The 12,472-nt window shown below is 38.6% G+C and overlaps 1 protein-coding gene across 1 annotated transcript; it reads right to left on the minus strand.

The window, feature by feature from the left end:
• Positions 1-42: 42 nt before the first annotated feature.
• Positions 43-11,434, minus strand: itgb3a (integrin beta 3a). Its single transcript, XM_075410370.2, has 15 exons — positions 11,257-11,434; positions 10,125-10,210; positions 9,457-9,661; positions 8,947-9,199; positions 8,638-8,800; positions 8,178-8,339; positions 7,995-8,090; positions 7,818-7,907; positions 7,569-7,703; positions 7,059-7,488; positions 3,155-3,377; positions 2,651-2,751; positions 2,298-2,414; positions 1,743-1,909; positions 43-1,363 (listed from the first exon to the last, which is right to left on the minus strand). Exons 1-15 carry the CDS (start codon positions 11,390-11,392, stop codon positions 1,298-1,300), a joined length of 2,430 nt encoding a protein of 809 aa, XP_075266485.2. The 5' UTR covers positions 11,393-11,434; the 3' UTR covers positions 43-1,297.
• Between the last annotated feature and the right edge of the window lie 1,038 nt (positions 11,435-12,472).

A 12,472-nucleotide genomic window follows, 5' to 3' on the forward strand; every position in this document is an offset into this window, starting at 1 on the left:
ATAGAGTTGGGAGAAAACAAACAAAAACAATTAGCTCCTTGCTGAAGAGTGTATGAGTGAATGTTTATTGCAATTTCAATTTTCTGTTTTAAGTCAGATCTTAATAAGCAAAAAATATATATACATTTTTCAAAGGAACACACAAGTGACACACAAAAGTTGCTTGAATATTTGTGTCTTCAACTTAACCGCTAACAACTTTAGAAGATGTGAAAAAATGCAAACATCCTGAGAGAACCACGAATGTAAAACCAAAATGTACGTCACATTTCAGAGAGGCTAAAAAGGTGTGGCACAGTGGTGGTCAGTAGAGAACTGAATCAAATCAGACTTACATTTACAAAAGCAAAGGTACAACAGAGCACAGAATAAGTTATATATTTTACAAAAGAAAAATATATATATAAAAAATCCCCAAAAGCACCAAAATAGAAGAAAATCTTTATAGAATTATGTTATAAGATTATTGAAGTGGCAATTTCTTTTTTGCATTTAACCTTCTAAGACCCAAACTTTTTCATAGCATGCATTTTTAATTGCTCTTTGCTATTTGGGCTGATTGGGACCTGATGAATGTAAAAACAAAGAATTATGTGATTTTATTTTTTACCTGATTTTTGTTTCTGGGAAAAATGAGATCCACATATGAGGACATTCACTTTAAATTTTGATAGAACAGTGGAACTATAATGTCCTCGTAAGTGGATATCAGGACCTTGTAGAGCAAAATTTTGTATTTTGGTCTAGAAAACCCAAAATGTGATGTCCACATATGTGGACGTTCAGGTCCTAGGAGGTTTAAATACAACGTACATCCCAGACGTCACTATAAACTAGATCTGCAGTAGCTGCATTCTTGCAGTTTCGTTGCTGCTACTGTTATAACTGACTATTAGGAAAAAGGAGAAGTGGTAATGGGTGTACAGAAATATTCATCTTAAAAAATATTGCAGTGGTGGACACAATACCACAAAAATGAGAAACCACAGTAACAACCAATCTCCTTTTCTTAAATGCACATTTAGTATTTTAGAATACACCAGAAGTGAAACAGTGTAGAAACAGAATGACTAAGAACACAGCCATCTGTTCTTTATAACAAAACATTTTGTTTTGTTTTTTCCTTTTATATTATGTACAATCATTACATCAAGTTCTTGACCACATTAACTGCTTTTTCAGCTACAGTAGCTGGTCACATGACAGTGTACAGTATGTTCATTTGCAATCCATTTCTGTGCTGCTACATTCCCTCTTTGTCGTTGACCCCTGAGATTTTCCTCTTGGCCATTAGTCGTTAGTTTCCCCGATATGTTACATTGGTAAAGGTGGAGGTGGCTCCTTTGTACAAAGGATTGTTAGCCTATGAAAATAAAACAGTGGTGTTTACTTCAGCTCCATGGTGATATGTAACATTGCCATATGCAGGCTAGACTAGAGGGCAGATATATTCTGTTATTACAGTGTATTGGCATTACTTTACTTGTATTTAGAAAATCACTTTTCAAAACAAAGTTACAAACAAAGTAAGTGCTGAACAATAATAAAAGCAAGTAAAAAATGAATATCATGGAAACAATTTAAAATTCAAAAGAATAAATAAAAAGAAAAAAAAACCCTATACATATTCATGTTTGGGTCTTAAAATTGAAAAAAGATTTGTTAAAAGCACTAGAGGTTATAGAAAGCCAAACGATATTGCTTTTGTTGTACTCTGGTGTTTCAATGGAGTTATTTCTCACCGTATCCCATTTGGCTTTGGCTCTCTCCTCCTCAAACTTGGCAAACTCTCTGCGATCTTTGATTGTGACCAGCAGCTTCCATATGAGCAGGCCAACAAGGCCCAGTAGCAGAATGGCTCCAGCCACTGACATCAGCACCACCAAGATGTCAGCACCAGGCTGGCACTCTGACAGACATGAGAGAGGGAGAAACTGAGCTAATTCACAGTTTTTGGCACCATGTTTGCTAAGAAATGTAGTGCAATCAGAAGTTAAGCAATCAATGCAATCTGGTGACAGACATTTCACAATTATTTGAAGCATCAATGCAATGTGTCTGAGTTTCTGTGGTGTGGGAGAGTGTGGATGTGGGTAACTGGCTGATCATGTGTTCTTTAGATAATAACACATTACAAGATGCACACACTGTTCCCCTGTTGCTATGGCTGTCCAGAAAAACAGACTGAAATGGAACTCAAGCACACACTATTCTCCCCTAATAATGTGCCTAAATTATAACGCTCAGTTCTCTGGCAGTTTAAGAATCCCATAAATGCACACAAACTTTCACAGTACCTGGTTCTTTCACGACGCTCAGAATGGATTTGCCGGCAACATCTACATAATACTGGAAGTGCTGCACGCAGTCGTTCTCATCTTTGTACGAGCAGTTTACTCCATTGCGTTTTTCCGCTTATGTGGGACGAGATCGTGTGAAGATGAAGAACAAGGTAATACATTGTTTTAAGGTATGTTTATGAGACTAAAGTATCGAGCAGTCCACAATACTCTTTGACCACAATGTTTTCATGAGGCCTCCAAATACTTTTAATTTTATTATGCTCATATGATCTGAAGCAGAAATACAACATTACCACAACAGGCCAGGATAGCAGCAATAAAGAGATTAGAAATGGTGGAGTTCTCACCCAGGTTATCCACTACTTCAATTTCATCGGTGCACATTCTATTACAACTGTTGTCTTTGATGTACTGTCCTCTCTTGAAGTGCAGACAATCGACACACTCCCTGCAAAAACAGTAAGTGGTTCACTTCGTATGCATTCAGCGGACATCACACATTACATCTCTTATACATGATAGCGTCTGCACTAAAAAATATGTAGGAGTAGTTTGTGTTATGAAATGTGGAAAACGTAAGCAAACGTGAGTTATTTGCAGAACATTATTTTGCCAACAACAGGTAGGGCCCTGAGAAGCCAAGTATGCTGTCTACACATAGGGATGATTTGATAATTGTTCAATAAGTTGATCAATCACTTACCCTAAAATTAAACAAGATATCTCACTAATCCAGTGAAATTGTTTTTAGGGTTAATCAATTTGTCCAAGGAAAATGTGTCTACATTTGGTTGAAAATTACAAGTTCTCATATGATTTTTCTGTTGTTTTTTCATCTCTGATTAACTCACTTTTTTAGCGTGCAGGCATCAGGGCAGGTGGGGCATTTCTCACAGGTGGCTCCGTAGGCACCAGGCTGAGTGCAAAGGCAAACTCCACAATCACAGATACCCCGGCTGCTGCACAGGAAACCACTGCTGGACATGCAGGTGTCTGTGCGCGTGGTGCAGTTGCAGTTTTCTCCTTTCCATCCTGCGTCACACTTGCACACCCCACAATCACATTTCCCGTGACCTGAAAGAATGAAAAAGAATGAAAAGCTAATTCTTTGTGGCAGCATGGTGATGCAGTGTCTAACATGGTAGAGGCACAGCAAAAAGATCCTGGGATTAAATATAGGTTTCAGCCTGACTGGCTAGACCTAGGTAGGTTCATTTAGGTCAAGGTGTGACTGTAAGGTGTGCACGTTTCTGTAAAAAGACAGTGTCCTTTGTGGTATAAAGTGAGTTTTTGGTTAGACTATAAAAGTGCTCAAATTTATTCTGTAATACTTGAAATCAAAAATATACAGTTTAAGTGCACAACTACAAGAGGGACACAAACCTACAAAATACTACTTGCATAAATATAAATGAATCTGTGTGCACATTTGTCTGTGTGTATACTTACCTAATTAGTGTGCTTAGATAGGATGAGTGTTATTCTTCATGAAATGAATGCAAGGTCACTGTAATGTTCTTTGAAGGAAGTGGAATTAGAGAGTGAGTGTTTGAGAGAGAGATAAACCTTTATTAGACCCACTCGTGGGAAATTTGTTAGAAAAATGACCAGAACTAGCATGAAACAGTAGTACATGCAGAATCCAATTGCTAAAACTTCAGTTAAAAATTACGAGAAAATAAAGATGAAATAAGAAAGAAGCTCAGAAATGAGCAGAGCTGCTGTAACAGGCTGCTGCACATGGGGGGCCCCAGAAGTAAAGAGTGTATGTACTATGTTTTAAGTGATGTGGTTTTATTGCTTAATTGTTTTAGGTCTATATTTAGGTCTTCATTGTCATTCATTGTAAAAAATGATAACTTTGCCTCCTTTGTCATGACCTTTGCTTGAACTGTTTTGTTTAAATAATAAAAAAGACTAGTCAGCGTTTGAAAACAATCATCTGTTTCAGATTTCTTCCCACATCATTCTAATCTTCCCTTGAAAATGCTGCTGTGTTAAGCAATAACTTGGTAGCTGTTTTTGCATCTGAATTACTCAGCAATGGGAGTCACGCATTTCCCTTAATCATCCCCACTGTGAGAAGGGCAGAAAATGTTCTATTGTGAAAGTACAGTTTAATGATTCCTGATCCCATCGGGCAAGCAGGCACACACAGAGTGACACAAACATCCTCAGATGTTGTGAAGCACATGAAAGCATGGAAATATCCAGTCATTTTAGGAAGCTGTCATCCATTTCCTGAGAAGATTGGTTGGTGAGCTTTTCTTCCTGCATTACTGTGCAACACCCCACATCAGCACATTACACCACCTTGGATATTATTGCAGAGCTCCAGCGACAACAGGGTAGGAAACTAAACTGGCATTGGATGATTATGAGCCAAGCGAGTGAGTCACAGTCCATCTGGATCAGACAGGGGGAGTGACTAGTGCTGAAAGATCACAGAAGGTGTAAGGGTAACTAATTCCAGAGCTCAAAACAAATCAACAAAGCTTCGACAAACAATTCCACCGTGTTCACCCTGTCAGCTGAGGCTTTTCTTTTTAAAATGTGTTTTAAGCAGGGCCGTCCGTGTTAATGGTTAACAATTTCACATATAAAGCCCGGCGGTGGAGTTGTTGTGTAATCTTTCTCAGTAACTCTGTCAACAACATAAGAGCTGAGATATGTATAAAGGCTTTGGAAACAAGAAAAATGCTTTGAGTCACAAGTTAGTTTTTGTTTTTCTCTACACAACACTTAATAGGAGTCAGTATTTGTGCTGCTTTCATTAACTGAAAGATGATTCACAAACATGAAAAGGGGTTTTTAGTTTTACATCATGCTCATTTCTTTGTGAGCAAGCACAATAATTCAGTCAATTAAACAAATCCCAGAGCACAGGTTAATAGTGGGGCCACGATAACAGGACAAGGACAGGGACAAAGACAGAGTACTAAAACATAACCTTACATTGTTGGAGAACAAGCGGAAACAGAATCTAGTAACGTGTACTGATGAGGAAAGGTAAAAAAACAAAAATCAGCAGAGGAATGTAAACTTTGCTGTAGTCTCCTCCCTCCTATTTGTGCTCCCTGGGGCTGTGCTTGCTGGCTCCTGTTCTTGAGCCCTGAAACAGCTTCATATCAGTAGGAGATCTGCACACCCACAGGGAACGTCACAGAGATTTAACTTTTTTTATGCCCTGTGTCGTGGTAGCTTCAACTAAGATGCAGACAAGGGACACTCATGCTTTAAATACCACTTCTGCACACTGCGGTTTAGCACTAATGCTCTATAGACTGACTTACACCAGTGCTGGCTTTGTGTCTGCAAAAGTTAATCTTCCTTAAGAAAGAACCTGTGTGAGCATTTGCCTTGTTGACACAAGTATGTCACATTTGGATATCAGCTTGGCAATGTATGTTTATTTCAGGTAAAACTTGATTCCAGAGGATGCATGCCTAATTTGGGGCTTTCGTGTCATATTTCTGCACTTTACTGAAAATTACAGTGGACTACTAACTGTCTCCAATTTCAATAATATACTTTAAAAAATGTGGGTGACTGACTAACATCTCTAAAATGGATTTTTCTTACACGTCCTGTAATGAAAGCTGACAGGATCTTTCAGGCTAACTTATTGTGTCTGAATGCACTTTCTTATAGCTCCATGAGCTTTGCTTGTAAGTACGTGATTCATGGTATTCGCGTCCTCATTACCGTAGAAAGAAGAGGTACCTCAGTAACACAAGTCCGTGTACTTGACATGTTTACTCCAAAGTTTGAGTAAACACAGAATGAGTACTAACCCTAATAGGAAAAGTTTCCTTATTTCTTTTAAAGAGCAGTTTCCTGTTCTACTATTAGTCATACTCCTTCTTACCAATCATAGAGCCAAAATGCTGCAACAATAAATTACTCAAGGACAAAGCTTACTAAAGTTTTATTATTGTAATTGAGTAACTCTGTAGTGAGTTGCACCAACTTGCATTTGGGAATGATAGAGATAGCAATTGCATATCACAAAAACATAGCAGTAAATGGGTGTGTTCTCTGACTGGCCTTCTACAGAGCACAGACATAATATTTGCAGGTCTGACAAAGCGTTGGTCATTTGATAAGTATGATTGCTTATGTTTAATAATTTTGTACTAATTTACATGTCTGTTATAAGCAAGAAAAGACTGTCTTAATGATGGCACAGGCACTTTAAGTAGCCTAGTTTTTTGGCTTATCTACCTATGTAATAGGAAAACTATGTAAACCAACTGAGATATGTTTATATACAAAGAGAGAAAGGAAGAAAGCATACAACAAAGCCTCAGAGCAAGGAAAGAAAAGGGAAGAGAAACTTCATTTTTCCTGCTCTTAGTGAAGAAAACAGCTTTTAATATGATATAATATTATCTTGTGTATCTTTAGTGCCCTGCAGGTAGTTCAATGCCCATGATTTGATATTTTCAAAAGCTGATTGAGTGAAGGGGGATTTTGTGTAAATCCCCAAATCAGCATGGAAACATAACCGCAAAACTAAGAAAATATGCTTGATGTTTTAATAACCTGGACATTTTTGCAAAGTCTCTAGAATTTCTCTAGATCCTTACTACAGACTTTTTAAATGTCATGATTTTAGAATAATATACTTGCACATACCACTGCAGGTTTACTTTGATTTCAGTTTGTGCATCAGGTTTTGTGCTATTGCAAAATGTTAAACTGATGGTTTAAGATTTGACGATAAAAAAAAAACAACAACTACAGTTTACTCACCAGAACACAGAGCTCCTTTAAAGCGCAGACAATTGAAGTCATCGCATTGACAGTACTTTCCCCACACCTGACCAAACTCTCTTGTATGACACGAGCACTGTCCACACAGACAGTTGCCTCTTCCACTGCAGATTGGGCCCTCTGGTTCCCGGATGCAGTTGGCATTATCAGATGGACTGTAGTCTTCAAGTGAGCACTCACAATGCGGGCCCAGCCGACCTGGGTGACACTGACAAACACCACAGCTGAAGGTCCCGTTGCCGTTGCTACAGAGGGGGCTGTTGGCTTGTGCCTTTGCCTCACACTCACAACCACAGGCAAAATCCACCGTAACCTCAAGGGCATCTTTGAAGCCAAGAGGTTTGATGGTAAAGGTGCGACTCTTCTCCTTAGGACAGCTCCGCAACTGAGCCTCAACACTGAATGACACCTGAAGAGGAAGAAATGCCTCTTTGATAGTCTGTGTAGAAATACTGGATGCATACTGAAGATTCCTGAACCGTTACTTACTGTGTCTCCAATCTTGAGGCCAGTACAGGACTTAATTCCAGGGATGACCTCTCCATTTAGACAAGTGGCGTTGAAAGAAAGATTTAACTCCTCTGGGACATTCAACAGCTCCAGCTCCACTTTAGACCGAATTTTCTGCTCAGATTAAAGGTATAAATCACATATTGGTTCTAGTGTACCTTTACAGATCAAATAGACAACATTATTTTGCAAATTCTACTTGTCTTTCCAACCTCAAAAACTCCTTACCGCATATGCCTGCTCAATAAGCTGAATAACATTCCCAGAATCACCAGACAGAGTTCCCACGGTTGTGCCTGGAATAAGCTTACTGTATTCCTGGCAATAGAGACATGGTGGTAAGATAGTGAAAGTTTTTTACAATAGTAAATTTATCACGTGACACAAGCAGTCCATTTTCCTTACATCGTAAATTGGTATCACTTCGTTGGTCACAGCAAAAACTAAATTTATGTTGTTTGCGGTCATTTTTTCCGTTAATAGCCCCAAAGAGGGATAGTCCTGGAAGACACCAGAAGAACATAGTTTGGAAAAGCAGCACTTTGTCCAAAAACATTTAAAATTATGCATTTAACTGTCTCTCTTTACCAGCACTGTAGATTTGTTGTAAAGATTGTCACTATCAAGGTGACACTCTCCATCATTCGGTTGGACAACACCAGCTATGCGCGCATCCAGAGCAATATGAGTTTTGGCATCAGTGGTAAACACCAGAAGATGTGACGCATCCGGACGCCAGCCAATCTTATCCTAATTATGATGGATACACAAATATAATATAAAATATAATATAAAAAGTTAAATATACCATAAAAAAAAAGATAAAGCATACAGCAAATGTATAATTAAGTTGAAAAAACTACCAATATGTGTTAAAAAAAACTCAAAAGGAGCTGATAATAGAAAAGTATATGTTTAGAGACTTATGTGTATATAACATCAGCTAATAGGAAAAGAAAACATTCTTTTTCTTTTCCATAGGGTCATACTGTGTTGCAAAATCTCTGAGGACGTGTATCTGTAGTTGACATATTTATGCTATTTATACCTTGCACACCACCGCCTGCATGACAGCATCAAATCCACCCTCTGGAGCATCCCTGTTTCTCGATATCTGCTGTTTCCTCACCTCCTCAGTGAAACGAGATACCTTCTCTGTCAGTGACAGCACATTCTTGAAACTGAACTGAGCCTGGCATTGTACACCAATCCTGTTTATATTAAGCGTGAGATAGTGGGAAAGTGAATCAGTGAAAAAGGAAAATCAATTTCAAGTTGCTAAACACATCTGGTAGAAAAATCTCCACCAGAGCTCCTTATCTACTTTAAACCTAACAACAGCCTGCATCATACCTACCCATAGCACGGATTACTGATTGCCTGTGAAGGAAAAGTGTACATGTATGGGGACATAGTCTTGTCCACAAAGGCCCCAAACCCCATATGCAGGTTGCTTGTTTTTTTGCCCATGGCTGCAGCAAGATCATTGCCCAAGGTGACGAGGCGAGCCAAGTCATCGTTCATTGAATATGAGAGATCCATCAGATAGTAGAGGTCCACGGGATAATCCTCCACCTGTTTCACAGACACAGTGAAACGTTTGGCATCACCTGAGGGGAACAAGAAGAGGACCACAGGGTTGGACAAGGGACAGAGGATAAAACTGATTAACTACACAGCACAATTAACTCAAAAGGTGTCTACTACCAGGAGAAAAAGATGTAATATTAATATCAGTTTACATCCGTCATGCTATTTCTACATGTAGAACAATAATAATGACTCTTTATGGCTGGTTGCATAATGGTGCTGTTGCATGTATCTCCTGATCTTTATACAGATGATATCTGGTTGGGTGTTAACATACCTAGTCTTAGAGTCATCTGGAGTTTTTGAGGCTTGATCTGAATAACATCTTTAGCTGTTCCTGATGCCTTGTCACTAAGCGGCACATCCTGCTGAATAGTGAGGGTGCTGGAGGGAAACTCCAGTGACGCTGCGCTGCATCCTTCTTTCAGTAGATTCTCTTTTAGGTCACAGCGAGATTTGCCAGATGCCCCTTTCCCAAACTCCTGAAACAATCACAGCCATTCTGTTGGGCCTTTTGCATTCATTAGTTAATTTAATGTATATAATACAACAGTAAGTGGCTCCATAGTGTAGTGGTTTATACATTTTCTTAACAAACAAAAGAACCCCAGTCTCCAGACATTATGATGAATCCCTTTAGGCATCTGGATGTTAACCCCCCCCCAACAACAAAAACAAAAAACAACAACAAGAAAATTGCCAAACAAATAACCAATATCTGTGGAGGTGCCTGTCCTGGCTATTTGGACGCAGCAGGACAATTTTCTCTTAATTATGCTTGAGAGCCTAGGGTGTATATCTGTGTTGACTAGGTACCATGAAAAAGCTTTAGAGGGTGATGGAATGAAGCAAGCTGGTGGGGAATGAGATTTCAGTTCTAACTTGCTTCACTGAGGAGTGAGGGGGAGGAGTGAGTAGAAACCGTGTCTATGTGTGTGTTTTTACCTCCTGAGAACACCATGCACAGCTCGGGTGAACAGCCAGACACTGTTGACATGTTGTGACCCCTCGTGATGTGCATACATTGGAATCTGTGAAAATGACACCCAGAAAAATGTAAAAATACATGCAATACTATAGAGTATAGTGTCTTTCTAACTTTCCAACCAGTTTGTTGACTGGTTTTACACGAAGTAGCACTAAGATGCTACTTAGCTCTTTTCAGATACTATAAGATTCTAAGTGTTTGATACAGTCTAAGAGGATATAATTAAATTCTTCAAATTGAGTTGAATGTGTAAAAAGTTAGAAGAATAATGAAGTCCACTCCCTTTTCAGTGCATTCTCTTGTGAGGCCTTTGGGTGTGGCTGATTTTAGATTAACACTGAAACACGGTCAGCAGTGACAAGTTTGTTAAATGTGAGCTAAAGTAAATGATCTGAGAGAATAAGCATTATATAAAAACATGACCTAAGTTCATTCAGTTCATAAATAAGTGCCAATAAGTAATTATAGTCAGACATAGTCAAAGATCATCTCATGTAAATGCACTTGCTTACTACACTCACCTGATTGTATGTTGCTTTTCATTCACAAAACTTAAGTTCATTCATTGATTGGCTTTGTTTTGTAACAAGCAAAAATGATCATCAGTGAAATCAAAAGTTAGTGTGAGTGCTAAGGTATTTAAGTTGAACTGATGACAAGTGAAAAGAAAAGAAAAGAAAAGAAAAGAAAAGAAAAGAAAAGAAAAGAAAAGAAAAGAAAAGAAAAGAAAAAAATATTAGTTAAGTTGAAATAATGAGCGTTATAATGTGGAGTACAGAGAAGCCAGAGCAGGTCACCTTCCAATGGGACACATATCCCGACTATTTTCACTCCCTTATAAGGAGAGGTGGCGAAAGCTACGAGGAAGCAGCGCAATTACAGATCCTAAACAGCAGCGCCTATCTAGTTAAGATATTCAGCTGCGGTTTTATTTTTCCTTTTCAGAAAATTGTAGGTTATTAAATAACTGTGATCACACGCACATGTATCGACTTTATGCTTTCAGAGACATGAGACAAAAATACACATCGGCAGGTGAAAAAAAATAGCCTAAGGCTGAATAAAATATTATTCATTAAACCATCTTACCGCAGACGTTTGATGCTGTGGACAAAAGGAGAACCAGTATAGCTAGACGGTCTGTTAAAGTCCCCATGACTGGACAGCAAATGAACCGGGATCTGAAGTGAGTCGTATGTGTCTGTGCAACTTCACGCTTCCTCATTCTGCATGTTGGGTCATAACCCACCGCCTAATACTGTAACAAACTCCCATCGGGACAGTATTTGTCCCGTGACATGTTTAGACTGCTCTCTTAGTTGTTTGATAACCATCGGTGCTGATGGATTACTTGCAGGGTTACAAGAGTAACGAGTGTCGTCAGAAATCAAGCACACAAATCCTTCTTCATTTCGCAGAAGTAGAGAAAGTGACTCATCGGACTGAAATTAGGAGTCTTTGTACCTTCTAGAGACATTTCTTAAGCAGGTCTGCAGAACTCTGAAAGCTGTGGCTCAAACAAGTGATGAAATGAAACCGTGATTAGATTTTGAGAACATCAGCGGTTTGGCAACGCTTCATAAGAAATAAATACATTTTTAGTTAAATATTGCTTTTGGTGGAAATGATATGAGGGACGTCAAAGAGAATTCCATCAACAGAATAAAATAGCTCTTCACTGTCGTTGTACACGTGCAACAAAATTGCGCTAATCACTAGATTATTATACTCTAAGAATGGTCAACTTTTGCAAAAATGCCTATAAAAAAGAGTTCCCACCAGAATGAATGCATTATTTTATCACTTGCGAGTGTGAGCTTACAACATAGACTACAAATGCCTATTAGTCAGAAACCTGAACTGCAGTGGCAGACTACAAGTTTAAGCTTTACTCATTAGAGCCCTGTGATTAAATAGAGCTTGTACGGTGGCTTGCTGTGAAAACCTCAGCTGGTGATTTGTGTTGCTTTGCATGTCAAATCAAATCAAATCACTTTTATTGTCACATCACATGTGCAGGTACACGGGTACAGCACATGCGAGTGAAATTCTTGTGTGCGAGCTTCACAAGCAACAGAGTTGTGCAAAATACAATAACATAAACAGGCAAAATATACGAATGGCTAAATCTGAAACTAATAAATATATGTACAATATATAATAGTATATGCAAAAAAACAAACAAAACAAAACTGCTTAAAGTGGCTGTTAAATCCTGTTAAATGTTATTCGCTTTGCATGCCTTCATGCCCTCTACTGGACCGACAGGAGTACAGCATATAACAGTCGCCTCAAAATGTGAAAT

Source organism: Astatotilapia calliptera, chromosome 4 (genome assembly GCF_964374335.1).
Source record: "Astatotilapia calliptera chromosome 4, fAstCal68.1, whole genome shotgun sequence".
Classification (NCBI taxonomy): domain Eukaryota; kingdom Metazoa; phylum Chordata; class Actinopteri; order Cichliformes; family Cichlidae; genus Astatotilapia; species Astatotilapia calliptera.

Coding starts and splice junctions, on each gene's coding strand:
- itgb3a (XM_075410370.2), bottom strand. CDS start 11,392: ATGAGGAAGCGTGAAGTTGCACAGACACATACGACTCACTTCAGATCC. Junction 3,378..7,058: donor TAAAGGAGCTCTGTGTTCTG/GTGAGTAAACTG, acceptor TCATTCTTTCAG/GTCACGGGAAATGTGATTGT. Junction 2,752..3,154: donor GATGCCTGCACGCTAAAAAA/GTGAGTTAATCA, acceptor CTGTTTTTGCAG/GGAGTGTGTCGATTGTCTGC.